Here is a 17,998-nt window from a genome sequence, read left to right as displayed (position 1 = left end):
TCAACAAGGAGGGGCCATTTGTGTAACGTCTGCTGGGAATGCAGCTCCAAAGGGGCTCTGTGGATGAGGCTGGAAATACACACAGAACTCAAAGTGGGACTACCCTGGCCATGTGCTCTAGCATCCCACCGGAGCCACCAGCATCACACAAGGAGGCTGCGCCCTCAGATCAACAGGGCCTGGATCCTCAGCTCAGGGACCTTCCCATTCTTCTATCACAACCCAGACGCCCCAGGTGTGCGGGCGTGCTGTGCACATGATGGCTGACAGAAGGGGGGTTGTCTCTCCCTCTACTCCTATCTCCTGTGTCACACACATGCATGCCATTGTGAGGTTGACTGTCCTGACCGTTAGCCTGACTGGACTGAGATGCCTGAAAGACTATTACAGCACAGCTCTGGAGTGCCTGTGAGGTATTTCCAGTGACTTCTGATCATGAGAGTGCTGATCTAATCAATGAACCAATGATAGATTCAAAGTTGGAAGACTATGGAACTCTGACAGGAGGGGGCGTGGTGGGAGGAAAGAGGTGGCCCTGGAGAGTCCTTCTTGACTGTGCCCTTCCTGTCTTCCATGAGGTGAGTAGGTCTTCTTCTACCTCACCCTCTGCCCTTATGCTCTGCTTCCCCACAGCTGTAAAAGCCAGCGACTAGGAACTGAAATGTCTGAAACCTGAAAACAAGTTTCCTCCTTAGAAATGTTTCTTCAAGTGTCTGTCAGTGACAGTTAACATGGAGACTGGGGGTCTTACAGCACAGAGGCCGGCCGAACCTGCAGTTGGCCTTGTGGTGGGGGTAGCTGTCTTCCTTACAGTCTGCCTGACCAGGCTTCCTGGGGTTTCGTGGGGAGGCAGGCTGCAGGAGTCTCGCACTCAGCTGATCTGTGGTCTGGGGCCCATCTTTCAGGAGGCACTAGAGAGGGATAGAAGACAAGCCCCGGGAAGGAAGAGGATACAGAGTCCTGCTACAGCACACTATGCAGGGAGCCCTGCCCTGCAACTGTCATATCAGAAGAAGACAGGCCAGGCTCTGTGTGGGCCAGGCCCAAAGCCACATTCACCTCAAAGTCACCCACAACCTCCACAAGCCAGCAGTGCCCCAGCAGGCAAGGCCCTGAGAGGAGACGCCCTTCATGGACGAATGCTGCGAGTGCAAGTGTCTGGAAATGTTCATCTGGTACAAGGATCTAAGCTGCTGGACAGGCACTGGGGCCGCCTCATTAGCCCTCCTACAAGGTCTGCTGGGCCTCACATGGCAGGCCTCTGGCCTGAGCAACCATCTTGTAGCAGCTACACTAAAATCTTCAGCACAAGCGATGTCTCCAACCAGGAAGGTGAGAGTTTGGGAGCCACCATCCTGGGAACATCTAGATCTAAGTGCCAACACCTTTTTCCTCCTGTCCCTCCCACAGCAGTTTACAGGACTGGGGGTAAAGGATAGATAATAATGGGAATACAAGCCATGTGTGGTAGCACACATCTGTAATCCCAGGAGTTCAAGGCCAAGCTCCAATATATATTCAGTTCCAGGACAGACCATATTATGTAACAGCCTGTCTCAAAAACAATCAAAAAGAATGGAGCACCCTGTGCATGGGTGAGGTGGATACTGCATGGGACACACTGTGTGAGTGGGGGGGGGTGGATGTTGCATGGGACACACTGTGTGAGTGAGATGGACACTGTTTCCTGTGCCTTCAACATTGTAGCAACTACTCTCCAACATCCCCCTACTGACCGTGGAAAAGCCCCTAAGAGACTAGCGTACCTCTAGGTTTGCTGTGAGGGTGTTGGGGCAGAAAGACACCCACACAGAGTGTGAGAGGCCGGCACCATATGCAGCAGGAAGCAGGTGGAACAGGGAGGAAAAGGAGAGAGCCTGCAGCACAGGTGTGCTCTTTCTTCCCCTCCGTCCGTCCGTCATGAGGCAGACATCTGTGCTCTAAACTGTCCTCTCAGCTGCCAAGGGCTGGAACCTCTGAAGCTGAGCAAACCAAACCATTCTCCTTTCAAACCCGTAAACGGCTGTTCTCAGGCTCCTGTCTCACCAAAGGGTCTGAATAACTCAGATGCTCAGCCCTCTAAGGAGTCACCCAAAGCTACTGTCCCAGGTGTGTCCCAGGCTGCTTTAACAACGCCTCCACAATAGGCTGGCACCAGTCAAGGCAGAACAGTTCATGATGACAGTTTCCCCAGGGCCTGACCGGCCCTCTCAGTTGACCACAGAGCAGTTCCACACTATAGCTTCCAATGTGGGGCCATATAGGAATACCTCCAATACCAGGGCAGTACCCCTGGTAAGACAGACCAACACCTGCTGGATACAAGACACTGTGGAGGACAAAGTGGAGGTGCCTGTGGTACCAGGTGAGCCTCGAGAGCACCAGTAGGTGGTTGAGAAGCTAGAAGCAAAGAAGGGCCAGGTGTGTGTCTTCCAGTTGTTTGCTAGGGGTCAGGGGTCAAGGGAGGTAAGGCACTGCAATGCTGCCCTGCCCAGGGGTGTGGGGTATGGAAGTGGATCCAAAGGCAACAGAAGGTGCACACACTCCAGGCATCCCCTGAAAATAGGGAGAATGTTGGTGCTGGGCCGTGAGACTGTCTTGGATTTCTTCCTGACCCTGCAGCAGAAAGATACTTAGGATGGGCATTGTTAAGACCCAGATCTGCTCCTGCTTGGACATAGGAGGAGGGGTAAGTAGATGGGTGGGTAGTAAAAGACTCACACTACTCCAGGGCCACCAGGGAGAACATGCAGGACCACGACTTCCCCTGCACCTGTCTGAGGCTGAGCCAGAGAGACCCCACAATCCATCAGGGCTCAGCTAGGCCCCACGCCCCACTGCACGTCCCGCCCCAGCTGTTACAGCCACAGAGTGGGATCTGTAAGGGCTTCACAGCAAATGTCTAAGCTTCCCTCCAGGGAGGCCCCAGTGCCCAGCTGCCTCCCCCTAACCTCCACATGAGCAGATCCTGGATGTGGTGGATAAGCGTGAGAGCATCCCACTCGCTGTAATGATGTCCATGGAGCCAAGACCCTCATGCTCAGAGTCCTCAGAGTCGGCGGGCAGAGCCGGCTGTGCTCAGGGCTGAGGATTTAGAGAATAATGACCGCACTTCTCGAGCAGAGCTCCTGGGATGGAGGCAACAACTGCACACAAGCAGCTGGACGCCAGAGCGCAAAGGTGAAATGTGCAGCCTAACGGACAGATGGCCTGGCCTGGGCTTGCTGCTGCATGAGGCCTCCAGGGGAGTGACCCAGCGGCTTCCATCCAGGCGGGACGGAGCAGCAAAGGGAAAAAATGCTTAAACCACAACAGGAAAAGCTAAGTCCAGTGTCAGCAGCCGACACTCTGATTGGCACAGCTTGCTGAGTACCAGCTACAGTCAAGCAGAGCTGCTGACGGCCCCATGCTGGCCCACGGCCCCGGGCAGACAGGCCAGGGCAGCTTCCATCCTGCGCTCTCCCCTCTGCCCACGAGAATGCAGGTGGAGAAAACTGAGGCAATGCCTGAAGCCCCCGACTGCATGACTGTGGTTCCAATGACGCCTCACGCCAACCCCACCTCAGTGAAAGCAGTGATGCCCGTCCCCGTTTATTCTCCATAAAGCAGCCAGACCATGCTGAAAGGGAAACTCATAAGGAACTCCTATACCCAGTCAGACATGCACTTCTTACAGTTCTGAACAAAATCAACTTTATTGGGATATCTAGCTATAACGTCTTCCCTGTGTGGAAGGCAATTCGCCATCCACAGAAAGGTGTCTCACCCCACCAGGCTGGAGGAGGAATCATAAAAGGAAGCCCCCAAACAGAGCACATCCCACTTGGCAAGGCAGCCTTGGCTTCTATTTTAAGTGCAGAGCATGTGTGGTTCTGATGATCCCAGGCAGAACCCCTCCCCATACCCTTGAGCAGTGAGTGTCAGAGCACAGCACTTCCCAGCTGACGCTGCAGCTGTTCCTGCTGGCCAGCCAGTCCCCTGCCTCAGGCCTTTGTGTAGTGGTGGCCATGTGGACTGGTAACAGGGCTAAGACACAATGTCCCATAAAGGCAGCTGTAACTTGTGCATTGAGTGGGGTTGTCTCAGACACGCACGACCTGGAAGGACCCTGGGAAGTAGTGGGTGTCCTCCTGGGGTTACCACTACCCTTTTCTGGAGGTGGAGAAGTATTTTCCAGGAAGCAAAGCAGGATGTAGTGAAAGGAAGGTAAGGAATGCTGCATGGGTTGCCTCTCGAGTCAAGGGCCAGATGCTCAAAGAAGAGCAGGACACCCTTCCGTCCTGCGGGACCTTGGCCTCAGGGACTGCTCATGAGCTATGGGAAGATGCTGCCTTCATCTTCTTGTGTACATAACTCTCCATTGTGGGCAGACTCTCCACTGTCCAGGGCCGCTCTTCCTCAATGCTGGAGGTCCCCCAAACCAGCCTTCAAAGCACCTCCCAGAACCTGGTTGTCACCTGGTTGTTGAGAAGTCAGGGGCCTGGAAAGACCTTTTACACGATGGAGGCCAGAGCCTGTGAGGGCCCAGCTTTCCATCTCTGGGCATCCCTTTGCCAGTGTGAGCATCTCAATGCTCCCCTGACATACCAGACATGAGTCAAAATGTATCTATCCAGCAGTTGTTTTGCCTTGCCAGTCTGCCATGCTCTCTGGGTGTGTGCTCAGGAGTAGCTGAACAGCGACGTCAACGCCTCCCTACCTGGCACAGTCTCAGGTCCTACCCCAATGTTAGTCAGAGATCCTGCCCCAACCCCAGACCTCCACTGAGGCACAACTACGCAGGACATTACAAGTAGGCAGATGACAGTTCTGGTTTTCACAATATCACTGGAGAGAGCCTGCAAAACCAGGAGTCCTGCAGGGGAGCTGACCCACCATCCCAGTGTTCCTCTCATGGCTTCTTAGCTCCTCACCAGGTTTCAAAGGACAGTCCCTGGCCAAGGCTACCCAGCCCAGCCCAGCCCAGCCCAGGCACCATGCTCCCTGCTTCTAATAGCAACACTCAAGATACTGTGTGACCTACAGGCTACGCGTGACCCCAGGCCCAGCATCTCCCAACCCTCTGCTGTCCCCTAAATCCGCTCCTTTCGCTGTTTCTCTAGACAAAGCAAACACCACCTACACCCACAAACAAGCTGCCTCATTCCGAGGTTCAATCATTCTCACATTTACAAATTAAGGCAGCTTGCTTGCTTGCTTTTCTTTCTTTATTTTGTTTTTTCAAGACAGTGTTTCTCTGTGTAGCCCTGGCTGTCCTTGAACTCAGAGATCCCCCTGCCTCTGCCTCCTGAGCAGTGGGATTAGAAGCATGCACCCATCACACCCTGCCTGCCAAGCTACTTTTGGTTCAACTTCCTGCCCAGGCTGGAAGAGAACAGAGTATACAGTTGGGGTATGGCGACCCCTGTGTATTCTCTTTTCTAGTTTTTCAAAGAGTGACAATCCAGTCATGTTGAAGAGAGGCATTTGGTGGTTAAAACAGGAAGTCCAGGGCCTGGAGCAATGTCTCTGCAGTTAAGAGCACTGGCTGTTTCTTCCAGAGGACCCAGGTTACATCCCCAGCACCCGCATAATGTCTCACAACTGTCAGTAACTCTAGTTCCAGGGAATCTGGTGCCCTCTTCTGGCCCACAAGAATACTGCATTCACATGGTGCACAGACATTGAGGCAAAACACCCATACACAGAAAACAATTAAAGAAGGAAAGAAAGAGAGAAAGAGAGAGAGAAAGGTGGGTCAGTGGAAAAAGGCGGCTGCTGACAACCCTCATGACCTGAGATGGTCCCCAGGACCTGCACAGTACAAAAACTATTTTATTTTTTCTCAGCCAGGTCTCCCTATGTAACTCTGGCTGACTTGGGGTTCCCTATTAGTCCAAAGTGGCCTTGAACCTACAGAGACCTGCCTGCCTCTACTTCTGAGAACCGGGATTAAAGGAGTGTGCCACCACACCCCAATGTAGACAAAGCAAAGCCAAATGAAAAGACCTTAAGACAAAAGGCTTGAAACCAGCAGAGCTGAAGGAATGGCAGTCCCACCAGAGTAAGGAAGGCATGGGGACAGCAGCATGCTAGTCAGCGTGGGACCCTATAGACCTTGACCAAAGCCAGACAGCAAGTCTAGCTGCCGGGTGAACAACGTCCATGTCAGTCTACCCAGACCCCCAGGTCAAGCCTAAAGCACAGCCGAAGCTCCCCTGGCAGACCTGGCTAGGGCACAGACTTACGGTGAGTGGGGCGGGGACGGCCCTGAAGACATAAAGGACTTTCGGTGCCTGCCTGCCTGCCCCCAGCAGATGAGCCCCAAGGATGGAGAAGGACAAGGCCCACAGACTCCATCTCAAAGGTGCACAGAGCTCCAGCAGGTACTGCCTGAGGTCAGACCCAGTCAAGCCTCTTCTCAGCACAAGAGAGCTCTGGCCTCCAGGCACTCTCCTACCAGAAGAACCTTCCAAAGGCCCTGCCAGCTCCATGGTGTCCAAAGGCACCCACTGCACTGTTTACTTTGGTGGCCAACTCTGCATGTAGGTGTACAGCTCTGACAAAAAGCTACTATTACAGGAAGCACAGGCTGGATGGGACACAGAACTTTGGGAACTTTCAGAGAGATGAACAAGGGATCTGACAGCTAGTCAGGGCCTGCCAGAACTCAGATTCTCCTGCTATGACAATATAGTTTCTTCTGCCTAAGGTAAGATGTCAGAAGTAGAAAGGTGTTGCAGAGAGAGGGATGCGTGGGGATCCAAGCCTGTCCTGCCTAGGCACCCTGTTCTCAGGGCTAAAGTTCACTGAACCTGTGTGCATTCATGTGGGCTATAAATGCAGGAAGAACTCGACACCTTGGGCACAGATCCCCATTCAGGCAATGATACCCTTGGGGCTGGACCACGGGGTGAAGCACTTCCAGTTCAAGACCTCAGTGCTTGACTAGGAGCGTAGGTAGGAGGGGAGTGAGTACCCTTGGTTCTGACAGGACAGTGAGGCAGCAGGGATAAACGACCAAATCTGTGGGCACCAGCAGGAAGAATGCCAATTTGCTGCTTTCTCTGGACCTCCCACTGCCCATCTCTACTTTTTGGAGCTTTAGAAACCTCTGTTTGGTAGCCCTCAGCACCAGAGCAGACTACTCAAGAGATCCAAGGCCGCACCCTCAGACTCCAGCAGCCCCAAGGGTTCCTGAGACACCCGACTCCCTGCACAGGCTCCTGGAGGCACTTGGAACATTGCCTGAATCCAGGACTGCTGCTTCGAGCTTTATTCCCAGAGGCCACGTGTGGCACCTGCCATCCCTAGAGGCCTGTAAAAGCCCGCCTCTGCTCTAGAGCATCCACCTCCACAGCAGAGTGGACTCAGCCCTAGATACAATCCCACACTACGTTTAAGGCCCACGTCTCTCAGTACCACCGCAGGCGACCGGGTATTTGTGGAGTGCAACCAGAGGTTCACGCACACTGTTAGTGGAGGTGTCTCCTGAGCCAGCTACATTCCAGAGAGACTGGCAGCCCTGGAGCACGGGTCTAGAATGAGCAAGGAGCTCTGACCATGGCCCCTGGGCTTTCCTACCAGGTCTCCTCTCATCTGCCCCTGAGGGAGGGCACAGCCCTCAGCTGAAGCTGGAGCCCTAAAGCTCTCTCCATGCGATGGGGCTCTGTCACCTCCATTAGCATAGCACTGCATCAGTGACTGTTGTGCGTAGGAAGCAGCAGGCCTCTCTCTCCCCTCTTACCCTGACCCCCGCTTCACTGACAACCTGCTTCACTAAACCTTCCCGAGGCCCAGGAAACAGTGGGTGGACAGGGGACAATAGCCAGGACCCTGGTTTGCCTAGTTCTCAGGTCATGAGGTATTCAATAATGCCCATTATCCAAGGCAGTGCAGGCCACAGCTTTTGCATGAAGCCACTGGAGGGAAATGAAGCTGTCACAGCACCAAGCCCCATAGGAGTCGGCCTGCTTAGATAAAGAGTATACCACACAATACCCCACACCAGGACAGAGAAGTGACCACAGGCAACTTTTCTGGCCCATGTCCTAAAGGCAGTGCCTGGGCAGGGTAGGAGATCAGAGCCATGCAGAGCCCAGCAATGTGCCAGCCCCATTCTGAATTCACGGGGCCTCTCCAAGGTGTAGTTGCACCCATCTTCCCACTGAGCTGTGTCAAGAGATGCCGAGCCCACAGCCCAGTCAACCCAAGTCAGCCTCTACAATGCCTTCCTCAGTAGCCCTCTCCAACGGAGCCCCACCTCTCCAACCCCACACACTCCTCCTCTGCCTACTTCAAGCCCACCCTGAAGCCATCAATAAACTTACATCAGTTCAGGCTCCCAAACAAACCTTCAAAATAATCCAGATTAACCCCTTACTCAGTGAAACTTATATTCTTTAGCCTGGCATCGTGGTCAATTACGGCTTTCACCAACAGCCAGTTACTTGGACAAGCCTGGAGTGGACTTAATAAGACAGACAGGGTACCAATGCAGCGAGCTGAGCCTATAGCAAGCAGGGAGAAGAGGAACAGGTCTGGAAGAACTGTGTCAGCATATGGACACAACAGGCAATCGCCAGAGGTCCATGGCTTGCTGTCCATCGCACCTCCTTACTAACATCAAATGTCTAGAGGGAAAGCTAACCTGTCACATGTCCTTCCAGGACTGACAGCTAAGTACAGGGAAGTAACAACAACCAAGGAGAGAAGCACTGAGAACGCTCACAACTAAAGAAAACCACCAGTCCAGAAAGTCCACAACCCCAACAGGGGCCCGCACAAAAGAAACATACGACAGGACACGTCATCAGACAAGCTGTCACAACGAGGAGATAACCACAAAGCCACCTCAACATACCTCCCTCCAGTGAGTCATGGCTTGATGACAGCAATACCAGAAGCCACAGTCAGTTACCAGGCCTCTGCCCTGAGGGAGATGCTGTCCCTGGAGCAAGCACTAGTCCCTGGGGGATGAGAAAGAGACAAGACAACCATTGGATAAAGAGCACCTCGTGGTTATCAGACCCTCCCCAGAGGAGAGCCTCAGGATGTCTTTCCATTACAGGAAGGAGGGCCCCAGGGTCTTGAGGTGCAAGGACAAAGGGGAGTGATTAAGTCTAAAGCTACCAAGAATACCTTTAATCTCAGCACTGGGAGGCAGACACTGGCAGATCTCTGAGTTCAAAGCCAGCCTGCTCTATAGCGTGAGTTCTAGAAAAGCCAGAGAAACTTTGTCTTGAAAAAAAAAAAAAACCCAAAAAAACAGGCAGGGGGTAGGGGGAGAGGGAGAGAAACTAAGCAGTAGAAAAGAGGTGAGATGGCACGCCTGTGATCTCAGCACCTGGATGTGAACACAGCTGCCTTAGAGTTAAAGGTCATCCAGAGCTATACAGTGAGTTCTGGGCCAGCTTGAGATACATGAAGCCCTGTCTCAAAAAAAGAAAGAAGGAAGAAGAGAAGGAGGAGGAAGAGGAAGGGGAGGAGGAAGAAGAGGAGGGGGAGGAAGAATTTGGGGCCAGAGAGATGGCTCAGCAGTTAAGAGCACTGTCTGCTCCTCCAGAGGTCCTGAGTTCAAATCCCAGGAACCTCGTGGTGGCTCACAACCATCCGTGATGAGATCTGATGCCCTCTTCTGCTGTGTCTGAAGACAGCTACAGTGTGCTTTTGTTCTGTTTTCAAAGCTGAGCTACTGAGTTGTGTCCGTGGTTAAGGTGCTTGCTAAAAAGCCTGAGGGCTCACACCCTCATCCCGCGGGTTGACAGGACAAAACCGACTCCCGCAAGCTGTCTTCTGATCTCCACACACGCACCCACGTGCACTCTAACACACACACAATGAATAAAAAGATGTCCTTAAAGAGAAAAGGAAGACTTAACGGGCAAACTCTACCACCCAAACCAAAGCTTCTCTCGCCACTCACCAACTGAATCGTCATACAAGCAGAAGCATAACTAAGAGGCTCACAGCACCCAGAAGGCATCCTAACTCTAAACGCACACTTATATAACGACACACTCCAAAGACTCATAAAGTAAGAGAAATGGGAAACACTTTCTCAGGTTACATGTTAATGTCTGAAGCATCCCAAAAGAGACAGATTTGAGGACTGTACCAAATCAAGGTCGCCCCAGTGGGCACCCAGAAAGCCATGCCCTCTCCGCTGCCAGATACATACACCTCTGTCGTAGACGAACCATGCATGACAGTCGACCACATGCTGAGCCGTAAAGTGAATTCCAAAAGCATTTTAATGGCTTGGCGTCAGACTGACCACTTTCATGGATGTGGATTAAACAAACGAGAAAGGAGTCACAGAAAACGAGAAGACAGCGGGATTAAAAAAAGTATAAAAATAGGTGCTTTGATATTAAGACCCTTAAATATATTATATAAGCTTAAACCAGGAATGACGAAAACACTGTAAATACTTTAATCTGAGAGATGCTGTACACAAAAGCTTATGAGTGCACTAAAGCCTTACTTCAAAGAAAATTTATACCTACAAATGCTTATAGGAAAAGAAAGGAAAAGCAATCAGCTGTGTGTTTAGGAAATTAGGAACAAGGGGCTGGGGTGTCCCTCAGTAGAAGGGTGCTCAGCATGCACAGCCCCTGGATTTCTGTCCCCAACAGGAAGAAAAAAAAAGGAAGGCAGAAACACTCAGAAACAATGACATAAACCCAAGGACTACGAGTGGTGGAAAACACAATCTCCATGACCACTTTTAAAAGCCAGCAGACCCTTGGATGAGAGGGATCAGAAGTGCATACCACATACACAAATTTGGTAGTGTACTTTTTTAAGACTTATTTATTTAATGTATGAGTGTTTTATCTGCATGCAAACCTGCAGGCCAGAGAGGACATCAGATCCTAGTACAGACGGCTATGAGCCACCAAGTGGTGGTGGGAATTGAACGCAGGACCTCCAGAAGAGCACACAGTGCTCTTAACGGCTGAACCATCCTCCCAGCCAGTAGTGTACATCTTTAATCCCAGGACTTGGGAGGCAGAGGCAGGCAGATCTCTATGAGCTCAAGGCCAGCCTAAGTTACAGGGTGTTCCAGGCCAGGCAGGGAGACAGTGAAATCCTGTCTCAAAAACAGAACTGAAAGACTGAAGGAGACATCATTACACATCCCATGCAGGCAGAAAACAACGAGCCCTATCAACGTCATCTCAACACACCGTAATATTCTAGATGAAGGACAAGCATTCTCATAAAAATACAGCTTTCCAAAACTGAAGGGGAAAGGGGGCTCTCTAAGTCAGAAGCTAGACTTTGTACAGAGAAGACCTGATACAGTGGTGCCTACCTGTAATCCCCACACTGGGGAAACTACTGCAGGAGGATCCCAAGCTCCAGGCCTGTCGGGGCTGCATCATAAGACTTTGTGTGGGGGAGGAGTGGGGGGGGAGCGCACGGAGAGAGACTTTGTCTCCCCAAAAAAAAACAAAAAACAAAGCACTGTATCTCTCTGCCAGGAGACTATAAGTCTTACTTTATCGTGAGTTGCCTCAAAGCACGTTACCTTGAGCCAAGGCTGGCGCAGTCTAAAAGACCAGCACGCAAAAGCCATCACACTATGACTATGCTGGGATTTTACTCCGAGAATCGTGGTGAATTTAATCCTAAAACTAAATAAACAAACTTTACATTAAAGAATAAAAGACAATCTATATAACTTACCACACTACATCAGTGGGGCTGGAGGCAGCTCAGTAGAAGATGGCCTACCCATGCAAGTGAGGCCAGGTTACAAACAAACAAACAAACACAAAGGTGGGAGGGCAAAAAGTGACAAGGATTTGATTGAATGAATACACACCACACACACACACACACACACACACACACACACACACACACACACACACACACTCACACACACACTCACACACACTCACACACACACGGGGGTGCTGTTGTTATTTTTGTTGGCTTTTGTTTTTTCCAGACAGGGTTTCTCCATGTCGCTCAGGCTGTCCTAGGACTCACTCTGTAGAGCAGGCTGGCCTCTGCCTCCTAGATGTTGGGATTAAAGGCAAGCGCCACCACCTCCCCATTTCTTGTAAGTCTATGCCAGGGGGGCATGTGCAGACAGGAGGACAACTTGTGGAGTGGGTTTTCCCTTTAATCAAGTGTGTGTCCCAGGCCACTCCGTACTGAGCCACCTCGCCATTGCAGCTAATGATGTTTTGAAAAGTCATATTCGGCCATAATGGAATGAGTCTCTTGACTTTCCTACTGTCTCTTTAACGACAGCAAATCTCTCGATGAGCGTGGCAATGGGTACTGAGGCTCATCTATAATCCCAACACTTAGAAGGCTGAGGCAAGGAGAGGACAAGTAGAAACCAGCCTGAGCTACATAGCCAGGCAGTGGTGGCACGTGCCTTACTGAGTTCGAGGCTAGCCTGGTCTACAGGACAAGTTTCAGGACAGCCAGGACTATACAGAGACATCTTGTCTGGAAAAAAAAAGAAAGAAAAAGTTAAAACAGCTGTTCAGGCAGGACCCAGACTAACCCATGTAAGTTGGGTACCAGATACACAGCTCAATGATAGAACACTCCATTTCTTTAGATCTGTATCTGGTAGGCATATAAAAAACCCTTGACGCTATCCATTCCCAGGAGAGTCTAAGGAAAATTCACCACGCTGTTCAGGACCACAGGGAGAGTGGAAGTGTGTCTTCGCCTTAAACTGGAGCAACAGCAGCTAGCTCTCACTGTGATGTCCACAATATGAAGAGTAAGGAATGAGTCTGACACACGCACATATGACTTGTCAGCAGAAGCCACACATTCCTCTGGATGCATCACAGACCTCAGCCAAGGCAGGCGCATGCCTGAGGAGAAGTCTGGAGCCGTTCTCGGACAACTGTGTGCTGCTGAGTACAGCACAGGAGACTGCATGGGCGTTTCAAAGCCCATCTGAAGCCACAGTCACAATCAACCCAGCTGGTGGCAAAGCCAGACATAAAGACCATTCGCACTCTCGAAGTCTCTAAGGCAGGATACAGAAGCAAATACAACACCGGGCTTTACCAAAGTCAAAACCGCTGCTCAGAGCTGGGCACACACACATCTGTGGTCCCAGCCACTTGGGAAGCTGAGGCAGGAGAGTCACTTGAGTTCAGGAGGCCAGTATGAGCAGCACAGTGAGACCAGTGTCAAGTGAAATCACAGAGCGCACCCGTGGAGAAGGGCGGAAACACTGGCAATCCACGTCCACTGCATGAAGGACACTTCAGCCTAATGAGGAAAACAGATCCTGCCCAGAGAATCCAGGAGACAGCCTCCACCTCAGAAACGCAACCGCTCGCGGGAAAACTCTTGGGAGGACCCATCTCCAAAGAGAGTCTAAGAAAAATCCACCACACTGTCCAGGACCATTGGGAGAGTGGAAGAGCGTGCCCTTACCTTAAACTGGAGCTTTCTTATGAAATTGTACACACCATCTCCCCTCCACTGCTGCTATCAGCCACACAGGTCCACAGTGAACCCTGTGACAATAGTAACCAAAAGACAGCCCCAAGCTACAAAGAATCCAAAGTCCACATCCAATGTGGGTTCATTCTTACAAGGGCATACTATGTAACAACAAAGGAGAAAGTCTCCTGACAAAAAAAAAAAAAAAAAAGCACAGGATGCACCAAAGACGACCTCACTCCATCCACGTGGCCTTCTGGGGAGAGGACTGCGTGAGAATCCAAGCTGGCAGCATCATGGAGGACCAAAGAAGGATGGGATAACAGAGATGTCTGTGCCTTCCACAAACGCACACCTACACTGGCGTGCACTCAGAAACGGCTGTCCAGACACCAAGAGCACCACCTTTCCTCGAGTGAGCCAAAGACATGGGTGAGAAGTCAGCAGCCGTAGGAACAGAGGCTTGCGAACAGTAAGCAGGTGCACAGAGCTTGGCAATGTGTTAGTAAACCTCAGCAAGAAAAGAATTCAAGTGGGAAGGGCAAAGGTCCAAAGTGCGAAAGACCCTGCTGAACAGTGGCTGGGAAGGGCGAGGGCCAACATGGCCGGGTCACCACTGAATGTCAGGAGTTCGGTCCTCCCTCCCACTAGCCCCAGGATGCCTAGCACCCAGCTCTCCACCGGACAGAGAGCTGTCTCATCACTCCCGGGAAGGAAGGAAGGAAGGAGAACTGAAACTCAGGCAGTGCCAAATGATGAGGGTGGATACCACCCCCACCTCACCGCCCCACACACCAGGCCCACCCTGAGGGAGACGTGCAATCACTTAATTGAAAGGGGGCATCTCAGCAGTTTTATGTGGGAAAAGAATACTATCCCCTATAGAAACTGCTGTCCCCTATAGAAACTGCTGTCCCCTATAGAAAGTGCTGAGACTCAAGTTGGGAAAAAAAAAGAAAGAAAAATTGGCAAGAGACATGACGGAATTTCACTAACAAGGAAGTACAAACAGTCTAGATTCATAATCAGAGAAATTCAAACTGAAACCACAACACTATTTCACACCCATCAGCTTGGCAAGAATGCAAGACAGTGAGGATTCTCACCCTGATGCTGGGGTTGGAGCTGGCACAACTGTTTTAGGAAGCAACCGGATAGTAACACTAAGAGAACACACACCCACACCCCTAAATCCTCCTGCTTGACAAGGCGGTCCTGCCTGCCTCAGAGACGGGCATGCACACGGGATATACATATGACGACCGTCTCTGAGGTGGCAACGACAGATTTTGTAATCAGGCAAAACCTGACAGCACCCCTCAGCGGAAGTTCAGGTGTTACCATTCTGAGGAGCGCATGCTGCAATGGTGCATCAGCCGCCAGCCCAGACATAGCTCAGGAAAGGACTGACCAAAGCCAGCAGCGAAGACTGAAAAGAACCAGAGAACACAATCCTGATCCGGTCTGCAGACAGTGCCCAAGGAACAGCACTACAGAGCAAGTGACCAGACGAGGGTGTGCGCTGAGGGCTGAGGGCTGAGGGCGAGCGCCTCACCTCTGGCAGCAGAGCAGGGAAGAACACAGGACAGAGAACAGGCAGCACTGTCCTGAGACTGCATGCTTTTTCACACAGAGCATCTGCTCCACTTGACCAAGGCCCTCACCCCCTCCAGAGAAAGCCTCTTCCCTCTGTCCAACCCAATGCCCAGAGCACCCTGATACCTGCTGCTGCTCACCCCAGAAGTGTTATCTTTCCCTGTGTGCAAGCCTGCCCTCAACCAGCCTCTCCTGACCCTACCTTCTCCTGTAGAAAGAGGGTCTTCCAGGATCTACAAGAACAGAGGCCAGAGCAGGCATGACAGCCTAGCATGCGTGCCTATAATCCCTGTACACTGGAGGCAGGGGCAGGAGGGCTGAGAGTTCAAGGCCACCCTGGGCTACAAAACAAATTCAAGGCCATTCCACCTTTAAGAAACGGCCTCTTTCCCCTTCCTTACTAGGTTTACGCTTCAGTCTTAGGTGGGTGTGTCTTAGGTACTTGTGCCTGTAGTTCTAACTATAAAAGAAGTTCAAGTGTGCGTTGGGGATGTGGATCACAAGAGCACAGGAGTTCAAGAACAGCCTCAGCACATAATGAGATTCTGGCTTGTTTGTTTGTTTGTTTGTTTGTTTGTTTTTTTAAAGGAAAGGGGGAATAGAAGAGGGAGGGAGAGAGGGAGTAAGAGAGGGAGAGAGACAGTGGAGAGGGAAGACCCTGGGCTCTCTCTTAGGGAACCCAGAGGCTGCTAAAGGAATATACGGGACAGTGTGAAGTGGGGTCTCAGGGCCATGATGTAGAGAGCCAGAATTAGAATGTGAGGGTATAACACACACACACACACACACACACACACACACACACACACACACACACACACACACCCGCCCAGCTTTGGGGGCCGGGAGATGCTCCCACTGAGGCAAACGTTGACCTTCAGGCCTCCGTTCTCCAGATGCCCCACGGGACTAGGAATTGTGTTCAGATCCATCCTTCCCTTCCCAAAATCACAGCCAGACCTAGAGGGCCTCGTGCATTCTGAAAGGGAGAAGCTACTATCTAGTGGCCTCTGTACCCCAACACCACACTCAGAGGCCTGCTGGAAGTTCACTTGCAGTGACAGAGGTATCTCTCCTCCCTAGCATCTCTTTACTCAGAGCCCCCTCCAGGACACCATGTCCAAGTTCTATGCCTGGAAGGCTCTTTGGTGATAAGCCCACTTTCCCTGTCTCCCCAGAGGGAAGCCTGGAGCGCCCTCAGCCTGGGATCTAGAGTTCCTCTTTTCCTTCACTAGCTGAAGCTCCTGAGTAGGATCCAAGTCAAGAAATCACAAAAGTTTCAAGTTGGGCAGTAGAATGGGAAGCCATAGGTCCACACAGGGATGGGTGGCCACAGCGTCCGCCCAGTGAGTAAATCTTGTCTAACCCTTTCCATGGGGCAAGGAGGAGGTCGCTTGCCCAGGGGAGAAAAGCCAGGCTTGTGCAATGGCAAAATTAACAGCTCCAAGCAAAGAGTACAACGGTCTCGGGAGCTCTTGCCACAGTGCCCGCCCGACGCAAGGCCGACAGGTGAAGAGAGAGCAGACCTCACCCGCAGGGTAGATGGAGAGGCGACAGTGGCGTGTCCCGTGAGCCTCAGGCCCAGGCCTCTGGGGTGTGACAGTGCCGCTGCACGCGGGAGGAGAGCTGTGGCACTAGCCGAGAGCTCGACCGCCTGAGGTCCGCTGCGCAGCCCGGCCCGGACGCAGGTGTCAAGGTGCGGGGTAGAACACTGGCCCGGAGAGCCACAGGCCCGCTGCCCCGCCCCGGCCCTCGCCTTGCAGTGGCCCGCGCGCGCTCGGGGTCCCGGCCCGCGGGCAGGTGCGCGCGGACAAAGCGCAGCGCCGGGGTGTACCTGGGCACGCAGCTGGGGCTGGAGCCGTCCACCTCCCAGGTGGCAAACAGGTTCATGGGCACCGGAGTGTTGAGCGCTCCGGGCGCGCCGGGCAGGCCGAGGCGGCCCCGCTCGGCCATGGCGCCGGCCCCGCCGTCCCTCGGCGGCCTGGGGCTGCGCCGGGCCGCGGAGCGCGGCGGGCGGGCGGGCCTGGGCGCGCGGAGGGCGGCGGCGCGGTCACATGGCGCCGGCGGGCGGCGGGAGTCCGGCAGGCCCGCGGGCGGTGTCCAGGCTGCGCCCGCGCCCCGCCCCCTACCGCACCACAACGCCTATTGGCCGACAGGGCAGGGCTCGTGTGGTGCACCCAATCACTGCCTACCGGAAGTGAGGCGCGCGCCCCAGGGCGTCTCCGGCGCCCAGCCGCGGGAGCGAGCGCGCGCGGCTGCGCACAGGCTGTGCCCTCTCAGGGACTTAGGCGAGCGACGCTATGGCTGCGGGAGTGGCCAGGTCTACAAGCCCTTACGCTCCCTGCGGCGGACCGCAGGCCTAGGGACATTCCCCTGTACCCGGTGACTCTTATCCCGTTGCCATCCTGTGTGCCCCGGCACCGGCCCCTAAGGCCTCCGGGCTCGCACTCATACTCTGTAGGCCCCACCCACCCTTATCCCTTGAGGAGTTTCAGCCACCATCTGTCCTCTCTAGCTGCCCAGTGCAGCAACCTCCTCCCATGCAGCCTCCTCCTACATTCAGCAGTGCTTAGTTATTTTGAAGTTTTTCTCAAAACCCATCACAACAAATATTTGGTACAGGGCGCATTCTGCCTTGTTCCCAGTGAACTTGGGCCAATAGGAGGGGCGGATGGACGGATCAGACTGCAGGGCCCAACAGGCAGGAGATTCCAGGCACGGCCTTCCCGGCTAGGCTCTGGGGCTCAGGAAGAAACTCAAAGAGGCAGATGTCCCTCCCCCTCTTTTTGGCTGTCTTTGGTCAAAGTCAACAAATTTAGGAAAAAGCTTTTCTGGCATGTCTTGTTTCTTTGTATCCACAGTTTTACACTATTGCCTTTCGCCCTCTAGGTCCCCTGTCTTACTACCTACGATTAAAGTCTATTAAAACAATTCTAACACAGACCAATCTGACTTGGCTTGTCCCTCCTTGCCCTTCAGGTTTTCC

General features: G+C 52.7%; 1 protein-coding gene across 3 annotated transcripts in view; it reads right to left on the bottom strand.

The window, feature by feature from the left end:
* Positions 1 to 17,038, bottom strand: part of Pacs2 (phosphofurin acidic cluster sorting protein 2) — a 59,007-nt gene extending 41,969 nt beyond the window's left edge. For 2 of the 3 annotated variants that reach the window (XM_032908554.1, XM_032908556.1), the window contains exon 1: positions 16,847 to 17,036. In XM_032908554.1, the coding sequence (XP_032764445.1) occupies positions 16,847 to 16,965 (119 nt within the window). In that variant the 5' untranslated portion in view covers positions 16,966 to 17,036. Of the gene's footprint in view, positions 1 to 16,846 lie in introns of all 3 variants that reach the window. The other variant, XM_032908553.1, reaches the window with a different exon arrangement.
* Between the last annotated feature and the right edge of the window lie 960 nt (positions 17,039 to 17,998).

Source organism: Rattus rattus, chromosome 7, assembly GCF_011064425.1.
Source record: "Rattus rattus isolate New Zealand chromosome 7, Rrattus_CSIRO_v1, whole genome shotgun sequence".
Classification (NCBI taxonomy): Eukaryota; Metazoa; Chordata; class Mammalia; order Rodentia; family Muridae; genus Rattus; species Rattus rattus.
The sequence above is the reverse complement of the archived record's forward strand: the minus strand, read 5'-3'. Positions and strand labels throughout refer to the sequence as shown.